This window comes from Phodopus roborovskii, unplaced genomic scaffold (genome assembly GCF_943737965.1).
Source record: "Phodopus roborovskii unplaced genomic scaffold, PHOROB, whole genome shotgun sequence".
Classification (NCBI taxonomy): domain Eukaryota; kingdom Metazoa; phylum Chordata; class Mammalia; order Rodentia; family Cricetidae; genus Phodopus; species Phodopus roborovskii.
In genome coordinates, this window is record NW_026126459.1 from 19,834,046 (window position 1) to 19,854,552 (window position 20,507).

The window sequence follows — 20,507 nt, forward strand, 5'->3', positions numbered from 1 at the left end:
TTTGGTGATGGCAACTGTAAAACAAAATAGCCCATATGTGTCACTTGAGAGCTGAATTACTATTAATTGGATAAATTGTGTGTTGCTATTATATGCTGATAAATAAAATTATCACAGAAATATATTGGAATATTCATTGAGCCTGTGGTAGATTTCAAGGTCAAGGAATCTTCATTTGTATTTACAATGACTATTTAGCTTTTAAAAAAATAACTAAGAAAAACTTAACTTTGAGTCAAGAATATAGGCCAGATCAAAGTACCTAAGATACCTTTCTAATTACATCATTTCCCCCTGAAAAGTTGGTAAACAAAAGTGAGTTGAAACTGATGACTCAACCCCAGATAAAAACATTAATTTGTAAAATAAATCAGTTTAGTTATTAAAAGCAACCCATTATATCATTGCAGAAAATAGAACTCAATAGAGTTATCTCCATATAGAACAACAGTGTTGAATTTCTTTCATTTGGCCATTCGAACTCTCCCAAGCCTTCTTGGTATGAGTATCGCTATTGCTACTACAATAAAAACTTCACTGTTACCATATGAATCTACCTTTTATCCTTGTTTCTCAGTGGTTACCTAACAGCCTTTTACAATACATACAGCACATTATACCATTTAGTACTCAGCACAGCTTCATTAGTTCCAGTATTTACCGAGACTTCAGAACTGCTCATTAAAAGTCAGCTCAATTACCTTTTTTGTCAGAAGCGGTGGATCTGAGGCTTAAGATGTCTGTCAACTCCTAGAGCTTGTCTCAGTTACTCTGGCTTATTTTTCCTTTCTTGGGAAGTCCTGCGTGGGGGGGGGGGGGAGAGTGAGAGAAAGGATTTATTTGGCCTATACTTCCTCATCACTGTTCATCAGTGAAGAAAGTAAGGGCAGGAACTCAAACAGGGCAGAGACCTGGGGACAATAGCTGATAAGAGGCCATGGAGGGGTGCTGTTTAATGGCTTGCTCCTCATGGCTTGGTCAGCCTGCTTTCTAATAGAACCCGGGGACACCTGCTCAGTAGTGACTCTACTCACAATGTGCTGACTCCTTGCTCATCAATCACTACTACAGCCTCATCTTATGTCACTACTACAGCCTCATCTTATGGAGGCATTTTCTTAATTGATGTTCCCTCATCTTGGATGACTTTAGCTTGTGTCAAGTTGACAACTAGCCAGCACATTAGTCCTCCAGCCAACCTGTTTTAAAGTTATTGGTCACAGTGGCCATACTTATAATACCTTACAATCTGAGAGCAGCTGTCAGGATTACTACAACTTGATAAAAACATACATAAAGAGTACTGTTATTTACCGCCAGATGGTTGTCTGTTGCTAAAATAGCTTTATGTATGGAATTATAGGACCTATTCTGTAAAGAGAAAAAACTATTTTAAGTTGTATGGTGGTTTTAGCAGTGTCCCTGATGAGCTGAGGTCACCACAATGATTGTGAATGGTACTTAGATTCTTAGGTGTCCACAAAAGAAATCTGTGGTAGAGGTTTAAAATATAATACATAGACATATTTAAACATATTTTGCTCTGTTCTTTTTCTCTTTCAGTTATCTAGAAAAGTACGAGAAAGTTCATCATTTTGGGGAAGATGATGATGAGTTACCACCAGGCAATCCAAAGCCACAGCTTCCTATTGGTGCAATCCCATCTTCCTACAATTACCAGCAACACAGTGTGTCAGGTAAATATCACTTGAAATTACTTGGCATAGGTTTGAATTGAGAACTAGAGATCATCCCATGAGTTAGTCCATACTTTGCACATGCTTAAGGCATTAAAGAGTTGGAACTTTCACAGTGTGCTTTACTTGGTGTTAGAGCCCTTTGCTTCATAGATTATAGAGGGAAGTTTCAGAGTATTTTCGAGTACAATTTCATATTGATTGTAAACAGTTTTCCTTATTAGCTGATCATTAGTTTATCCTGAGTAGCCACTAAAATGAGAAGAGAAAGGTCTTTAATTAGACCTAATTTTAATTAATTAGAGAAGCTCACCAGGTGGTGGAAGCAGAAGCAGGTAGATCTCTGACTTAAAGGACAGCTAGGGCTACATAGAAACCCTGTCTCAGAAAACAAACAACAAAACTACAGCAACAACAAAAGATGAGAGAAGCCAAATGTAAACTGAGTTAAGATAAGCTGGGCTTAGAGGAGTGGAGAGAAGTATCAGGTTTTAGGGAAACCAGGAACCTTTCTATGAGTTTTTGCATTTCCTACAATTGCTGTAGTATACACTGATGTCAAGAATATTCTGGGGAGGGAGGGAGGGAGGGAGGGAGAGAGGGAGGGAGGGAGGAAGAAGGATCGACGTGTAAATAATAAATTAAATAAAAAAATAAATAAAGAATATTCTGATATCCTATAACTTAATAGGATATTAAAGGATTTTTTTTTTATTCAGGTGTTGTCATTATAAATAAATCTTACAGCTAAAAGAGGTGAACTGGATTAGGAAATAATTATCTTGAAAATTTGATAAAAAGATTGAAATAGAGCTGATGGAGGTTCTAGTTTTCACTTCTGGGAAAATGAGCTGGGGACATGTGGGTCAGTATCTAGCATTTACCCTACACAAAGCAAGAGATACTTAGCCAGATTGTGTTCTTTACAAAAATGCAGTTTTATGCATTTACTACATCAGCCATTGGTTGGTACCAGTGCCAATCTCTAATTGGTAGCCCATTGCTCATTGTTACACTTGAACATTGTTGTTTTTATACCTATTTCCTAAGTTTTGTTTATGTGGATTTGCCGCTATTTCTTCCCCAATGAGTAATAACTGAAGAAGTAGAGTCTCTTCTTAACATCTGGGACTTCTGTAGGAAGAGGCTTTGTCACGTGCCTGTTTAAATAACCCAGCGGAAGGAGCAGTGAATGCAAAGCAAACCTTTAAATTTGCTGTAAGGATCTTTAGCTTCCTGCCCTGATAATTGCTGCATGATGAACTGCAAGCTGTAAGCTGAAATACACCCCTTTCCTCTAGATTGCTTTCGGTCATAGTGTTTGATCATAGGTTACTAAGACAGTCTCTTTTGTTGCTTTGTTTTTGAGATAGGGTTTTGCTGTGCAGTCATGATTGACAAAAGTTATGATCCTCTTCCCTCACTCTCCCAGGTGTTAGCTTATAGCAGTGTGTCACCACACCCTGCTATCTGCTTGGTCAAATTATATTCCCTAAATCTGTCTAATTAACATGGATTAGCTTTGTTTTACTTAAAACATTTTAGCTTTAAGAAAGGAGTGAAGTTTTGTTTGCCGTCTTTGGAAGCCTGTGCTGAAATTGGTGGAGCTAGATGTGCACAGAAGCCTGAAGCAGAACTAGCTAAGTTAACATATAAATGGAAGGCTTGTACACCTATAATGTATCTTGTAACCAGTCTTTTCTCTGTCCTGCCTGTCAGCTCCCAAATAACCACACAAATACTTCTTATTAATTATGAAAGCTCCTTAGCTTAGGCTTGTTTCTAACTAGCTCTTATAATGTAAATTAACCCATATTCTTTTTTGTTTGTTTTTGTTTGAGTTTTCGAGACTGGGTTTCTCTGTATTGCTTTGGAACTGTCCTGGAAGTAGCTCTGTAGGCCAGGCTGGCCTAGAACTCACAAAGATCCATCCACCTGCCTCTGCCTCCCGAGGGCTGAGGCGTGTACCACCAATGCCCAGCTTCCATATTCTTTAATCTGTGTTCTTCCATGTACTTGTTACCTCATATCCATTATTCCCATCCTGCTTATTCCACATTGGCTGGCGACTGCCTTTCTTCTTCCCAGAGCTTTCTTTTGCTTGGCTATCACACAGTGTAAAGGAATATTTCACAACAGTATCTGCTTTATTGTAATGGAAATCTGGACAGTTCTGTCTTAGATGTATCATATTTGACAAAATGTGCACAAGGGATTCTTAGAGCGGGAGGACTAAGAGCTTTCTCTTCAGATTGTGAAATACCTAATCCACACTGAAAAGAATCAGTGTTTCAGAACAACATACAGGAATTTTAGGTGCTTTTATTTTTATTGAAAGATGTTACAACTTCATGATAATATTATACCAGTGATCATCATTATCATTAACATGAAATTCCTTCACTGATGATTCTTTTTAAGTTGTTAATAGAAAAGTTGAGTAAATGACATTATGTTTTTATTTTGGTGTGTGTGTGTGTGTTTGAAAAATACATTCCAAAATGGAATTACCTTGTAATTAATTAATATTATTTCAAAAATTTTATTTGGGCTTAAGGGCCTAAATAAAGTATAAAGGACAGAGTATTTGCTCAGCATAGAGGAAGGCCTGGATCCCTTTGCTATTATCCATAATCAATCCCAGATGTGGTTGCACACACCAGAACTTCAGCAGGCCAAGTCAGGATGACCCTGAGTTGGAAGCCTGTCTGAGCTACATAACAAGGCCTTATCTTAAAAGTAAAATTAGAGTAGGAAGGTGACTCAGTAGTTAAAGTGCTTACCAAACTATGAAGGCAGAATTTCCATCCCCAGAAATGCACATAAATGCATGGCAGCACACCTGTAATTCCAGCCTCAGAAGACAGAGATGGGCTCTCTAGCAGTGTAGACAAGCTCTGGGTTTGATTGAAAGACTCTTTCTGGGTGACTAAGGTAGAAGAATGATGGAGGGTGATTTTTAACATCAGCCTCAGGCCTCCACCTGCCACATGTAAACCTGTACACATGACTATCATACATTCAGGAACAGGTGTCTGAATTTCCAGAGATTATTGACTCTTTTTCCTAGTGTCTTTAATTGTAGACAATGTTGAGAAGTAGACAATGTTGAGAAGTTTCCATTTTGAGCATTTGGATTACTACTGATAACAATATTTTCATTTGAATTATGCATAGATTTTTAAGGTTTATGTGGGTGGAGTTTGCTAAGGAGAAAACTCAGGCAGGGCTTTGTGCGTGTTAGACAAGTGTTCAATAACTGCATGCCCAGCTTTTTTCTAACCTTAGTGTGGAAATTTACAGAAGACAACTCATTAAAATTAATAGAACTCTACTGTTTTAGAGCTAGTCAGTGTTACATTGATTGTTGATTAAATGTTCCCTAATCAAACAGACATTTGGACTGCAATTATAGTCATGCCAACATTATTAGAAAGAATATCCCACAGAAACCCTGCAAGAGACATAAAAACAACCTTCTAGGAGGAGTCCTCTCTTTTCTCTAAATTGAAAACAAAGAATTGGTTGCCTCAAATTTAATTTGTTAACAGTGATGCACTTCAGTAAACTTTAAATCAAGATTCTTAAAAATAAATTGCCAATCTCATTCTGAAATAACTTATCTTGCTGGGCAAGGGAAAAGAAGATCATAAGATCTGTGGGGGTATTGCTTTATTAATGAGACTACATTCTAGTAGTTGTTCAGGCCAGTTTGAAACACACGAACTGAGATAGGCCTTCTGTCCCCAAGGTTCCAGGTGATTGGGGTTATGGGTGTGCAACACTCATTTTGTCTCTGTCCATCTTTGAAAGGGGTTTGTTGTGGCAGGTGTGGGTGTTAGATAATAATTGAGATTCGCTATTCTCGCCATCATGTGCAATCCAGTCATCAAAACTCAAGTCCTCAGGCTTTGCAATAAGAGCCTTTATTTACTGCCATCTTGCTAACCCCATCTGGATCTAATGTCCTGTATTTTGTCATACATTCTCTTTAGGAATCTTTACCAAACAGTATGATTAAAAGAATACTTCCTATTTGTTTGATGTATGCTTAGCAAAGTTAATTGATAAGAATGTATAGATTGTTATTCTTCAGTAACAAAGTAATTCCAAGATTATATCAACTTGAGGAAGTGTATCAGGCAATTTGAGTGTGAGTTCCCAGTTTATTTCCTTTCAGGAGGTTTGAGTGACGGCACCTACAAAATTAACTTTACTTCTCATTAGTTACTCTGCATTATAGAAACATCAAAATCTGCTCCTGTATCCCTAGATTGTCTACTTTTTAAGGTATTTGGGAAATTTCATTCATCAAAGTCATAAAAAATAAGCTTGTGTGTGCGTGTAGGCCAGAGGTTTGCACTGGGTGTTTTCCTTAGTCACTTTCCACCTTAATTTTTTTGAGACAGGATTTCTGACTGAACCTGAGCTAATAGTGAGCAAGAGTAGTTGGCCAGCAGGTTCCATGGATCTTCATGTCTTTGCCTTCATAGTGCTAGGATTACAGTCAAATGACACCATGGCTGTTTTGTTTTGATGCCCTGGACTTGAAATCAGGTCCTGCTGTTTGTGCCATAAGCACTGACCATCTGAGCCAGTCTGCCATGTGTTATTGTTCAATGTTAAAAATTTCAAAGAATCAGTGTTTTAGTCATCTGTAACACACCTCACCATTATTAGTGATGTTCTGAGAATAATTTAGAATTAAAAAGGTATCTGATAGATGCTGATGTTGAGTGACCTGTGGTAGAAAACATAATCCTAGCATTTGGGAGCTTCAAGCAAGAGAAAGGTTAGTTCAGAGCCATTTGGTGGTAGCACATTAAGACCACATCTCAAACCCACCCCTTCAGAAATTATATTTTCTGTTCGGTATGTAGCAGTAGGTTTTTACTTATATTTTATAGAGTGTTCCTTTTAGAGTTTTAGTTTTAGAGTTGGTTTGTTGTTATTATTTTTACAGTTTTAAAAATCTAGTTCTGAAGTATTGGGAAATGTTTGATCAGGACTTTTCCCATGCTTACTTTATTAAACTAGTGACAACAGTTTTATTTGAAAACTTGTCTTAGGGTATTTGTCTCACTCAGGTCATGGCTGTCAGGGCCCCAGATATACTATGGTTGTGTACTCTCTGTTTCACTGTGGGCCTATCTCAAAGTTTTGTTAAGTAGATGTTTTAAAATCATTTCTCACACAGAAAATCATATTATTGTTTTTTTAAGGAAATTGTTTCTTAAGTCATAAAAACATGAAACATAAAAGTAAAAATTTACAAATTAAGTTTCATCAGAAGACTTCTCTTTGAAACAGTAAGAACACAAGCCAGCTAGGCAGTAGTGGTAATGCATACCTTTAGTTCCCAGCATTCGGGAGACAGAGACAGGCAGATCTCTGAGTTTAAGGACAGCTGGGGAAACAGAAAAAGAACACAAGCCACTCACTGACTGAGAATTGTGTGTGTGTGTGTGTGTGTGTGTGTAAAAATTAAAAAAATGAATACATGATTCTTATGTAAGATAAATTAATACCAATAAATTCGGTTAAGGATGTGAGCAAAAGGAATTCTGGTGCACTGCAGATGAGAGTGCAAAATGTGAATAATGGTTTTGCAGTTTCTTAGTAAGTTAAGCATTCAATTTGTGTATGACCCAGCACTGCTACTTCTAGATATTTAGCTGAGAAAAATGGGTTGGTCCCCCACAAAGTCCTTCACAGGAATGTATATAGCAGCTATATTTGTAGGTGAGTGTCCCAAATTAGAAAACAGCAGAAATTATCTAACTTTGGGGCATGATGAACTATGTCTAGAAAAAAGTGGATTACCAACTCACATGTCAGATTCACTTGTCAATATGGATCTCAAGTATTTTGTTAAATGAAAGAAAATAAATAAAAGTGCCAGTGTGTTATGTAATTCCACCTATCTGATATTTCAAAATAAAGCAAAACCAAGAGACATAAAACAAGAACATTGGCACAATAGCGATGGCACAAAGGAGCAGAATTGTTGTATCTATGGTTGTGGTTAGACAGCTGTGTGCAGTTTTAAAGATTTTTAGGATTCTAATACTAAAAACTTGCTTTACTGTTGTCACAGTAGATCCATTGAAATAATGATTTACTATGGCTTTGTCAGTAGTGTCCAAGAAGGTAAGTGTACTTTTACATTTTAATATTTAAAAGTTAATTTTAAACAATAGGCCTGAAAAGTCAAGAAAATTGGACAGTTTTAATAAGCATATAGTCTGTGTTGAAGAAAGAGAGGAAGGGTGGGTCTACTGTATGTTCAGAAGGGAATAACCACGGGTATCTCGTCCATGGTCAACTTACAGGTTTTCTTTATTTTTTTTCTATTATTAGATTATCTACGTCAAAGTTATGGGTTATCTATGGATTTTAACTCGCCAAATGATTATAATAAACTGGTGCTTTCACTGTTATCTGGACTCCCAAATGAGGTGGACTTCGCTATTAACGTGTGCACTCTCCTGTCAAATGAAAGCAAGCACGCCATGCAGCTTGAGAAAGACCCCAAAATCATCACCTTACTACTTGCTAATGCTGGGGTGTTTGATGACAGTAAGTTTTAGCAAACTTCAGATGCAGTGCTAGGGAAGCATTCAAGCTTTCTCATAGTTTCTAAAAAGAAAACTGTCAGTAAGGCACATTTGCTGTGTGTATATAGATTGTGAGAGAATTTTCTATAGTGTTTTAGAGATTTGTACTTTTTATTTTTACCTTTAAGTAGCCAGTTATTCGCAAATGAATTCATTTTATTGTATTTTGCTTTGTATCGAGTTGCAAACTTTACAAACTATTGTATTTGGGATTATCTAGCTAAGACTGTTAGGAATTTGCCATAGACTTAATTCACATGGAGAAAATTAAAAATAGTGTGTACATACATAAAAATCTTCCTCTATTTGAACTATTTTAGTTATATGAGGGAGGAAAAAAGATTGTTATTTCTGTTTTTGTTGTAACTTTAAATATCTAAATTTGGTAGATTTCCATCTCATTTTCTTTCTTTTTTTTCTTTTGGTCATATTTTATTTTGTTCTTTCAAATACAACTCAGCACTTAACATAGAATGGAATTGAAATTGTTATCCCTTTTTTGAAACTTTAAAGCCAAAATGTTGTAAAGAACATTTGTTTTCACATCAAAATAATTTATTGAAGGGTTACTATCTGGCCATTGAATAGAATATGTGTAAATAATGACTTATAGTACATAGCATACATAGCATAATTTGGTCAGTTTTGATGGCATTCTCATGTTGAGTGTGTCTTCTCACATTCTGTAAGCATATTGTACTTGTAGTTCTGTGATCTAGAATATTAATTTTAACAAACAGTATCATCTTAATGGCTAAGACGGTGCTTTTATCTATGTGTGTTGGCACTCCTGAGGAGGAGGCAGAGGCAGGTGGATCTTTCAGCTTAAGTCCAGCCATGACTGCAGAGTGAGATCCTGTCTCCAAAAGTTAAGATAAAAACAAGCACTAACAACCCCAGTGGCTTTAGGGCATAAGAAATGGCTTAGTGAGCAAAGTACTTGCCAAACTTGGGGCCTGAACCAAGAATCCACATAAAGCTTGTGTGTGACAGTATCTGCAACCAGTTCTCCTGTGGCAAGATGGGGTGGGAGGGACAGAACAACCTGAGGCTCACTGCTGTGCATTACTGTGAGGCCCTTCCACAAAGTGGAAGGTGAGAATGACACAGTTTGGAAAACACACACACACACACACACACACACACACACACACACACAGTATTGTAGTATTCATTTATTATTCATTTAATGCAATTATAGGGATTTTTTATTGACATTGTTTACAGCAGATGTCTTGTTCTATGTTTTATGTCTTTAAGGTATGAATCATATAGTCGTTTCTGAAATCAGTATGGGAATTTTCAGTATTGACAGCCTCGTACTTCATAGCAGCAGCTTCTGCTTAGCTCTTTATTATGTTTTCTTCCCTACAAAAGGAAGCTTGTATTGGGATACCGTTTTTCTTCACTGTATATAAGTTTTAAAAAATTTGGTCATGTTTTTAAAGATTTATATTTAAGTGTGTGTGTGTGTACATGGTATATATATGGTACATATGCAAACAAGACTAGTGTCCACAGAAGCCAGAAGGGAAAGTCAGATTCCCTGGCCTGGAGTGGTAGGTGGTTGTGAACCATCCTCCAGGGGTGCCCAGAAACAAATTTGGGTCATCTGGAGGACTAATATGTAGTCTTGAAGTGAAGACATCTCTTTAGCCACTAAAAAATAATGCATTTTGTTTTGTGTTGCTAGGGATAAAACTCAGGGCCTCATTCTGTGCTATACCAGTAAGATATCTCCAGGTTAGAGTTTTGTGTTTTTGTGTAGAGACAAAAATGTTTGAAGCTCTATTTAAAAGATTGTTGTTAACTACAGTCAGCTAGTGTCTATAGTGTGATTTAATATGAAATGATTTTAGCACAATATATTGAAATACAGTTTTCTTATTTTTCAAAGCTACATAATATTAAGAATGAAGGGTTAATTGATTGCATTTGTACTATTCTTTTAGCTTTAGGATCATTCTCTACTGTCTTTGGAGAAGAATGGAGAGAGAAGACTGATAGAGACTTTGTTAAGGTAATTCACAAACTGAAATGCTCACACATGGGGTGCGCGAAGCCACACCAACTAGTCAGTGGTTGCTGGCATTTTATACTGCGTCCTACTACTTTGTCTTTGACAGGATTGTTTAAATACCTGTTTAGAGGCTGTGATTGAGTGGAAACTCTTTTAAAGTTTTATTTAAAGTTTTAAACTCCAAGAATTTTGGAGTTTTAGAAAATTTTATTTTGTCCATGTATTGAGTGATACACCTGCAAATAGAATTGCTAGATTACAAAAGCTATGTTTTCTGTTGTTATCAGAAAACTTGTATGATTTTCAACATCAATAAATCAGGGTTTCTGTTGTTCATTGTTGCCAGAGTTTCATATTGTTGTCTCTGATTTTTAATCATTCCAGTGAATATATGGTGTCATTCTGTCTGGGTTTTAATTTCCATTTTCCCCCTGATGACTGGTAAAAACTAAAATACCTTAACTGTTTTGATAGCTTGCTTGGGGTAGTACCCTTATTTTGTCCATGTTTACATTGAGAGTATTAGCATTACTGATTTTTAGAGGTTTGTATATTTCCTGGTAAAGTTCTTTTTAAAATACGTGTTTTGAAAATATCTTCTCTGTTGTTTTCTTTCTTTAAAGGTGTTTCTTGGTGGAAAGGTTTATTTATCTGACTGGTTGGTCTGTTCGTCTGTCAGTTGGTCAGACAGGGTCTACTAACCAAGACTAACTAGAACTTACTGTATAAAAAAGGCTGACCTCTCATCCTCTCCAGTATTGAGAGTTGTGTGTGAGCCTCCACTGTCAGCTGTATGTGGTGACTTAATCTTAGTGTAGGCCAGCTCACACAATTCTTGCTTTAAGTTAACTCTCTCTCTTCCCTTCCCTCCCTCCCTCTCCCTCCCTCCCTTCCTCCCTCCCTCCCTCTCCCTCCCTCTCTCTCTTTCACGGGCTCTCTCTCTCTGTGTGTGAGTGTGCTTAGAAAATTCTGCCTGCTTTTATGTCACAAATACATTTTTCTATATGAACTTTCACATTTACGTATGCAGTTTATAGCATTTGTATGTAAGATAAGAATTGGTTCATTTTCTTGTATTTGATACAGTTTTCCTCATTTCTTTGTGATTTCACTTTTTTTTTTTTAAATGAATTTGATGATTGGATATATATGGGTCTATTTCTGGACCCTGTCTTGTTGGTTGGTCTATTTAGAGTTTGGTGTTTCACTGAATTTCTCATCTGCAGAGATGGTTCTGCAGTTAAAAGTACTTCTTATTGTAGAAGATCTGGATTTGATTCCCAGCATTCATATTATGGCTCATAACCATCCATAATTCTAGTTCCAGGGAATTCATAGTCCTCTTTTGACTTCCTTGGGCACTACATGCACACATGGTGCTTATACTACTCATTTTTTCTTTTGTTATTCATGACTCTGGAGCAGTAGCTGAGAACTACATCCTGATCTATAGGCAAAGAGAGACTCTGCACTTGGCATGAGCTTTTAAAACCTCAACATCCACCCCTAGTGACACACTTCCCCCAATAAGACCCACACCTTCTAATCCCCTAATCCTTTCTAATAGTGCTACTGCCTTTTAACTAAACATTCAAATATATGAGCCTATAAGGGCCATTCTTATTCAAACCTGGTAACCCTAGTAAAACATGTGGGCCAAGTATTACTGACTCACAGTTAGTCCCTTATATTTTATTTCAGTCTTGTTTCATTTATTTCTTTATTACATTTACTTATGTTATATTGTATTTGCAAGACATTTAAAGGCAAAATACTGTTCTGAAATCACTGTGTTAGTGCCCATTGACTCAGGTAGTAGAAAACAAGCCTATGGAAGCCGAAAAGCAAGCCAGTGGTGAACAACTGATTCAGGGTAAAATACTTTATAACCCAAATCTCAGGGATACTGAGAATATTCGGCCTGTAAATTTCCTACCATCATACAGTTACATTCCTAATTCCTTGTTCACAACTAAACAAATATCCCATCTCATATTCTTATCATATCCCCCAAAACACCATACCCATTGTTTATAGAATTGGATAATTTCTTTAATTCAGAAAAGTTGATGCTGAAATCTTAAGTTACACAAAATAATTCCTAATCATGTGCAAACAAAGACATAAATGATTTGGAGATTTGATGAAGCCTACTGTTGCTTTTCATTTATTTTCCACTGTTCATACATCCTTCTTAAGGCTGTTTTCCTTGGCTTTAGTATGTTGCACCTTTCTAAAAAGTTAAGGTTCAATTGGTTGTCTAATGTATTCATTATAATATATTTAAAACAGTGGAGTGCAATTTCAGTACAGTTTAAGTATTTGTGATGTCCTGTTTTCAGTACAACCAATTCATTTGTAAAATATTTCCTCATTTCCCTTTTGATAGTCTGGCTTATTTAGAAGGGAATTTTCTTGGTTCCCAGAAACCAAGTAACTTTTATTTTTCCATTTACCTGATTCCTGGTAGCTTCTTGAATTTCTAGCTTGTTTTGGTTTAATTTGGTTCTTAACCCCTAGGAGTGTGTGTGTGTGTGTGTGTGTGTGTGTGTGTGTGTGTGTGTGTGTGTGTGTTTTATAGCAGGTTCTTACAGTGTATCCCACACTAGCATAAAACTCAAAATCTTGTCTCAGCCTCCCCAGTACATTGCTGCAATCACCTTGTTAGTGATAGGATTACAGGAAGGCACCACATTCAGCTCCAAGTACTTTTGTCCAAATATTTATTTACTAATAATTTGAAGTTATGTACACTTTTTCTGTTATCTCATTGTTTATAGTAGAGCAATTTGCATGTTAACCCATTTAGTAGATGTTTTTACCACGTCTTGGATAATGCAGGGATCCTAATGCAATTCCACTGTTATGTACATTGTTATTAACACACTATGAATAAGTTAACTTGTTCTTTTTTAGATTAACTGTTTAAGTGTTTCTATTTAATATCTTCATATACTATGCACTGTATGCCACAAACTGCTTTATCATATCTCTCTACACTTTTTATGTTTACTTTTCATTATTATTTAGTTCAAGATAGTTTCTGATTTTCCTGGTGACTTTTGATTCTTAAGTATCAAAGAAGAATACTTTTAATGTCTACAAAATAGATTTTTCCTAATGTGTTTTATCATCACAGCCATACTAATTTCCAGTCATTGTGTTGTATTGAAGGATATGTTCTTTATGATTCAGGCCTTTTACATTTATAAAGATTGTATATATATATATTCCAGTATACAGTATGTATTCTTTAGTGGTTCCTGTGAGCCTTAAAGGATTTTTTTATGCTGCCATGTTGGACATGGTATCTACTGTTAACTGTTTTTCTGTGATTCACTGCGAAATGAAGCAATGAAATAGCAAACTATGATATAAATGTTTATATTCATTTACAGTTCTGTCAATTTATGCTTCATGTATTCTAACTTCTGTTACTAATCACACTTGTACTTACAATCGTATGTTTTTGTGATGAATTCTTAGTGCCATTATGAAATACTTTCTAGCATATCTGCTGATAATCTCTTGCCTTGAATTCAACTTTGTCTCATGTTAGTTTGGCTGCAACAGCTTTCTTACGGTTGATATTGTTGTACCACAAGTTTTTCCTTCCTCAAATTCAGTGTTTCTTTTTGATGGCTTGTGGATGGATCTGGGTTTCTTCCTCTTCACAGAACGCAATTTCTGTGTTTAAATCACCATATTTCAACTATGTATAATTTATGATGATAATGATATAATGGAGTTTTGGTTGTGCCTCCACACTTAAGAAATTTGTGTGTGATGACAGTATATAGCCTTTGGGGTCTTGTCTCAGTCCCTTGAAGATGATACTTCATTGCTTATGTTATTCTTGAGAAGTTGGTCAGCTTTGTTAGTGTTCTTCTAGTTGTAATTTCTTTCTAACTGCCTTTGAGATTTTTTTTTTATATTATTTTTTTTTTAAATCTAGTTGGGGTGTGTCTTGTATTTTTCATTACATGTCTTCCCTTGTGCTCATTTAGCTTTGAGAATCTATGGTTTGATACTTTATGTGAAATTTGGGAAGTTTTTGACAACTATCAAGGTATTTTAATTCCCATCAAATTTTATTGGGCTACTTTTATGCATATATTAAGCAATAATATTTCATACATCTAATGTTCTATTCTGGTTTTCAAACCTTTTATCACCTCTGTACTTCATTATAGATGATATTTTTGTCAAAGTTTTATCTTCTCTAGAGGAGACCATCTTGTAATTAAAATTTTAAGTTTAAATTTTTTAAATTGAGATTTATGATATGAGTGTTTGCTTGAATGTTATCTGTGTGCACCGTGTGTGTAGTGCCTATGAAGAGGGCACAGATCCCCAGGGACCAGAGTTATTATGGTTGTGAGCCACTATATGGGTGCTTAAACTTAACCTGGGTCATCTGGAAGATCAGTCAGTGCTCTTAACCAGTGAGGCATTTCTCCAGCTCAGTTTTAAAGTTTTCATTTGATTCTATTTTTATTACCCATTTTTGTCCTTATCTATTGTGCTCATTTTTTCTTTTAAGGCCTTGAGCATATCTGTTAATATAGGTATTTTAAACCCTTGTCTATTCTTTAATCTTTCTTACTTGAGAACTAGTCTTACTGAAACTTGTTTGGTTGGTGGTGGGTTTTGTTTTTGTTTTGGTCTTGATAATGAATCAGGTTTCCTAGTTTCTTGTGTCTCATAAATTTTTTTTCAACTACAGATATTAGTGCTTATTACATCATGAATTCTACATTTTCGTGTCATTTAGAGAATAATAACTTTCTTCTCGAAGACTTAACTATTGGCTGGTTTATCTCTGTAATTGTATTGGTTTTAGCTTTGTTGCTCAAGGTTTTGGTATTTATTTATTGCTTTTTAAAGTCAGTTTACAACAGTATTTCTACTTCAGAGGCAGCTGTGGTAGAGTGCCTAGTATATGTGAGGCCCTAGGGATAATAACCTCATAAGGTTATTTGAGGATCATTTGAGTTTACAGTTTTAGACATCCCAGTGACATCTGTGGTAATTTAACACATCTGTACAAGACTATATGGTGGAGTAAATTTGCTCCCTCATGGCCAGAAACTAAGGATGAGCAGCTCAGAGGAGCCAGGGTATCACAGTTCCCCTTTGGAGCATGCCCACAGTGATTTAAGACCTCTTACTAGTCCTAATCCCACAAAAATCTGCAGCCTCCTAGTTCCACCTTCTGTAGGGACCAAGTCTGGAATACATGGAGATTCAGGGGCTCTGAAGCCTCCTACTATAGTGTGTATAGATTGATCTTACCCAAGGTCTGGTATCCGTAGGCATTCTGTTGAATTAGCTAGGTTTGTGTAGCTTCTCTGTTCTCTGAACTTTCTATTGTACCTCTTTAGTATTGTCTCCATATTTTTGCCTGTTGTGTGGAATTTTACCATATTGGATGTACAGCTTTGTATTCATTGGTATACTCAAGTGGGTACCCATCTCTAGATTTGTGGATGTCCTCTTCTACATGACTTCTTCATTGCTAGAGATGGGCTCTCATGCTGTATGCCTTGGTTTGACGTAAGCCCTAGACAATCTGTTCATCTTAGTAATCACTATCTCTCGAGCTTCTAATTTGTATGCCTTATCCCAGAAAGTACAAATAGAATTGTGGGTGGCCAGTGGGCCACTATTTTGAACTCTATTTCAGTAGTCATAGTCTTACACCACCTGCTCTCCAGTCCCCAAAATACTTGCCATGTATGTTGATTTATGGGAGGTTGGTTAATACCAGTACCAATTTCTCCATTACTTACCTGGCCATAAGTCCCATCAGAACATTTCCCCTAAAATATATTGTTCCATGACTTTTCTACTTTTTAAGTCTTCTGGGTCCCACAAACTGCTGTCATTTTAAAGTTCTCTGTCCTTTTTTATCTATTGATGGTTTCTCTCTTCTTTGTCTCTCTCTCTCTCTCTCTTTTTTTTTTTTTTTTTTTCTTAAATGAGTTTTATGTTCCTACACTTCTTAGTTCTGCAGCTTAGGACTTTAGTTTATTTAGAAAATGTTCTTCCCTTATCACCCAGCCTACCTTGTTCTTACTTCCCTCCTGCTGAGGTACCATTTCTCATGGTCCTTTTTTATCTTTTTGTTTCTTTATAATTCAAACTTGCTGTTTTCACTTTTGACTATTGTTAGTGGTTAAATCCATCCCTTGAATTATTAAGCTTGTAGTTTAGAATTTTTTTTTTTCTTTTAGTTCCCATTTCTTTGACAAATTGTTCAGTCTTTTATTTCATTGGACCGACTATCCATGATCATTTTCACTTCCATATCTGGTGTGTCTTCATTATTTACTGTGCTTGCTGTGGCTCTGTTTTTCATTGGTTATTGGACATTATATTTCTTTAATAACTTAGTTGTTTTCTGATGGTACCAAATACCATATGACTTCGTCTGTGCAGTAGGCCCTCAGTGCAGCCTGGAAACCTTTGTTTCTAAAAACCCAGTTATCTCTATGTGTTCATCTCAGGATGTTGGAATAGAACATGAACCACTCCCATTCTTACACTTAAGTTCCGGTCACAGGCATTGACAAACTGGAGTTTTGTAAGATGGAACAATCTAAGGGCATTAGTTCTTCACCTGAAAGACAGTCTTACCACTTTGTGGGTTTTGACTCATATCTTTCTACTTAAGGTTCAAAGACAGTTTGGAAACACTGGAAAGCAACTTACACATCTGCCCCACCAGTGTACACTACGTATGGGAAGTCCCTATAAAGATGGATGCTGGGATAATATACAATTGATGAGTGAAGTTGTGCATAAACCACAGTTTGCATAGTTGTAAGACAAATCTGAAAATATGCATGATTCCTGTGGGGTAATAAATTACAGGTGCCCTAATCTCACTGTGCTTTGTTATATAATACCCACAGGCAAAGAAACCACTAAAGAAATTCCTGATTTCACTTAATGTAATGAATATTAAGGTGTCATTTTTCTTTCCCATCCAAATCCCAGATACCTTACAAGGTGCTGTGGATTCAGATTAGGAACACTTGGTCTAAAAAAAATTTATGTTAAGCTATGTGAGAAGCAAGTGATTATTGTCAAAGACGTGAGTCCATGGGTTATAACAATATCCACAGGAACTGAGAAAAAAAGAATATAGAAATATAGTTTTGTATTATATACGATTCATCAAAGTAATATAATATTTGTTTCAAATCATCAGCATTTCTCATTACAGTTTTGGAAAGACATTGTTGATGACAACGAAGTACGTGACCTCATTTCTGACAGAAACAAGGCTCATGGTAAGTTAGTCAGCACAAGTCAGTCTATTACATACTTTAAAATAATAAATAAGTGAACCAGCAGTCTCAGGAAAACTTGTATTTTCTGTTGCAGAAGATACATCAGGAGAATGGCTTTGGGAATCTTTGTTTCATCCACCCCGAAAGCTGGGCATTAATGATATTGAAGGCCAGCGGGTACTTCAGATTGCAGTGATCTTGCGGAACCTTTCGTTTGAGGAAGGCAACGTTAAGCTCTTGGCAGCTAATCGCACCTGTCTTCGTTTCCTATTACTCTCTGCACATAGTCATTTTATTTCATTAAGGCAATTAGGCCTTGACACGTTAGGAAATATTGCAGCTGAGGTAAGCATGTGGTATTTCCTTAACATGGCTTTTGTTTTTATCCACATTTACTGTAAAAATTTAAAATGTTACATTCTGTATCTGCCTATATTTGCCAGATTTTAAATGGTTATATTTGTAGTTGAAAGGTGGTTTAGAAGTGTCATGGGGGGGGGGGGGACGACATTTGAAACGATACTACGGGTTTAGTGATAAAAGTCATACAACATCGTCTTGTTCATTTTTATTATAAAATTTAAAATGCCCAATCTGGGAAGAAGTATAGCTCAATGATGCTGTTCTTTCTTTCTTCCAGCTTTTATTGGACCCTGTTGATTTCAAAACCACTCATCTGATGTTTCATACTGTTACAAAATGCCTAATGTCAAGGGATAGATTTTTAAAGATGAGGGGTGAGAACTCAATATTTTAATTATTTCATATGAACAAACTCTATCATCTATTTCAAAACCAAAACCGTATGTGTTTTTGCAGGCATGGAAATTTTGGGAAATCTTTGCAAAGCAGAGGATAACGGTGTTTTGATTTGTGAATATGTGGATCAAGACTCATATAGAGAGATAATTTGTCACCTCACCTTGCCTGATGTGCTGCTTGTAACCTCAACACTAGAGGTGCTCTACATGCTCACTGAAATGGGAGACATCGCCTGCACAAAAATTGCAAAAGTAGAAAAGAGCATAGGTAAGACAGAATCAATACATTTAGTTTTAATTTATTTGTTTACCTTTTGAGACAGGGTCTTAATAGCCCAAACTGGCCTCAGAGCTGTCTCCCAAGTACTGGCATTACAGGTGTGAGCCACCACCTGTTTGTTTGAATCAGACCTAGGGCTTTGTGCATACCATACAAACACTCTACCAGCTGAGCTACTTCTTTGCACAAGTATTTTCAATATTGAGGAAAACCAATGTGATACTATGTGGAAACTTTGGTGTTGAGGATTTATTATGTAATGTTGAAGAGTTATTACTCCCTCAGACATACAGCTTTACATTACCCTTTTAGATGATAAGGAAAATCTGTTATCTAACAAACAAAACATGATTTTGTAGCTGTCAGCACTCAGTGTTCCTCTTGATAGTTCAGATCTAAGCTAACAGCACCGCTGTGCCCAACTCCTTTGGAACTTTCCTCTGCAAACATCAGTGACGGTTTTTAAGTGACTAAAGCAGAATGAGACCAGCTTCCTTCTTGTTCTCACAGTAGTACTGCCTTAAAGGGCTGAAAGCTCACCCCTATAGTCTTGCTGGTCTAGATACACCTGCTGAAGCAGACTGTGCTAGTGTTCTGCCTTTCATATGGATGAACACTTAGATCAAAGGTAACTAAAATTTAGCTTAAAGATGTTGTTATTGAGAAATTAAAAGTTCACTTTCCAAATCAATGATCCCCAAATGTGAATACGTATCAGAATCACATTGGAAACATTTTAAAAATAAAGATGTCTCATCTCTACCTCAGAGATACTAAATTTTCTAAATAGTCACACATAAATCTTATGTACCATGATTCATAGACTGGTATTGCTTTATGATGTTATTAACTAATACCTCTTCTTTAATTTTAGATATGCTAGTTTGTCTGGTTTCTATGGACATTCAGATGTTTGGCCCTGATGCACTAGCTGCAGTGAAACTTGTTGAACATCCAAGTTCCAGTCATCAAGTTTTATCAGAAATTAGGCCACAAGCTATAGAGCAGGTTCAAACCCAGACCCATGTAGCATCTGGCCCAGGTTAGTGTTTTCAGTTCTTTTTTCAATATGCTATAGGTGTGTAAAATTTAATGCTAAGGGTAAATTCAAATGTGCAGTACAAAGAAGTAATGTTTTACAGAACAGTTGGCTAAAGAAGACTTGTATTACTTCCTATTTCATAGCTAGCCTACACTTCAGATATAACAAGATCAAGGTGAACACAGAGGGAGGACTAGATAAAATAGAGGAATCAAATTCAGACCAGTTAAAGAAATATGAGGGATTTATAAGCAATTGGTGCTTATTCTTTGTGATTTTCCTCCTGGAATCTGTATATACCTGAGCATATCGTGTATTACTTTCTAGCTCCCTTGAGTAATCCAGGTATATTGTATTTGGTACCCCTAACATTTGGGGGGAGGTGCGTTTTTCTATGTGTATGAGTGTTTTGCATGCATGCATGTATGTGTACCATGTGAGTGCAGTACTTGCAGAAGCCAGAACAGGATGTCAGATCCCCTTAGACTAGAGATGTAGATGATTATAAGCCACCATGTGGGTGCTGGGAATTGAACCTGAGTCCTCCAGAAGAGCAACTCATGCCTAGCTGTTTCTCCAGTCCTTCATGTCCCCCCCCTTAAATAGAATCAGACAGAGCTCAGGAATTGACATGTTTGTAACATACGTGCACATACACAGAAGCATATATGCCTATGTGTGGCATTCTTCACGGTGTTCTGTGGCTCAGTTCTATTTAATTTCAAAATGTTTAATTATAGGGCAGACCTAATAACTGTCTTTCCCTTTGTTTTTTATAATTCTCCTAGCTTA

General features: G+C 36.4%; 1 protein-coding gene across 1 annotated transcript in view; it reads left to right on the plus strand.

Annotated features, from left to right (window-relative positions):
• The window catches only part of Arid2 (AT-rich interaction domain 2), a 121,647-nt gene that overhangs the window by 61,020 nt on the left and 40,120 nt on the right, over window positions 1–20,507 (plus strand). Inside the window, exons 4-11 of the mRNA XM_051189740.1 lie at window positions 1,564–1,697; window positions 8,058–8,276; window positions 10,267–10,334; window positions 17,566–17,632; window positions 17,727–17,977; window positions 18,273–18,369; window positions 18,452–18,661; window positions 19,548–19,715. Coding sequence (XP_051045697.1) covers window positions 1,564–1,697; window positions 8,058–8,276; window positions 10,267–10,334; window positions 17,566–17,632; window positions 17,727–17,977; window positions 18,273–18,369; window positions 18,452–18,661; window positions 19,548–19,715 — 1,214 coding nt within the window. The remainder of the gene's footprint in view (window positions 1–1,563; window positions 1,698–8,057; window positions 8,277–10,266; window positions 10,335–17,565; window positions 17,633–17,726; window positions 17,978–18,272; window positions 18,370–18,451; window positions 18,662–19,547; window positions 19,716–20,507) is intronic.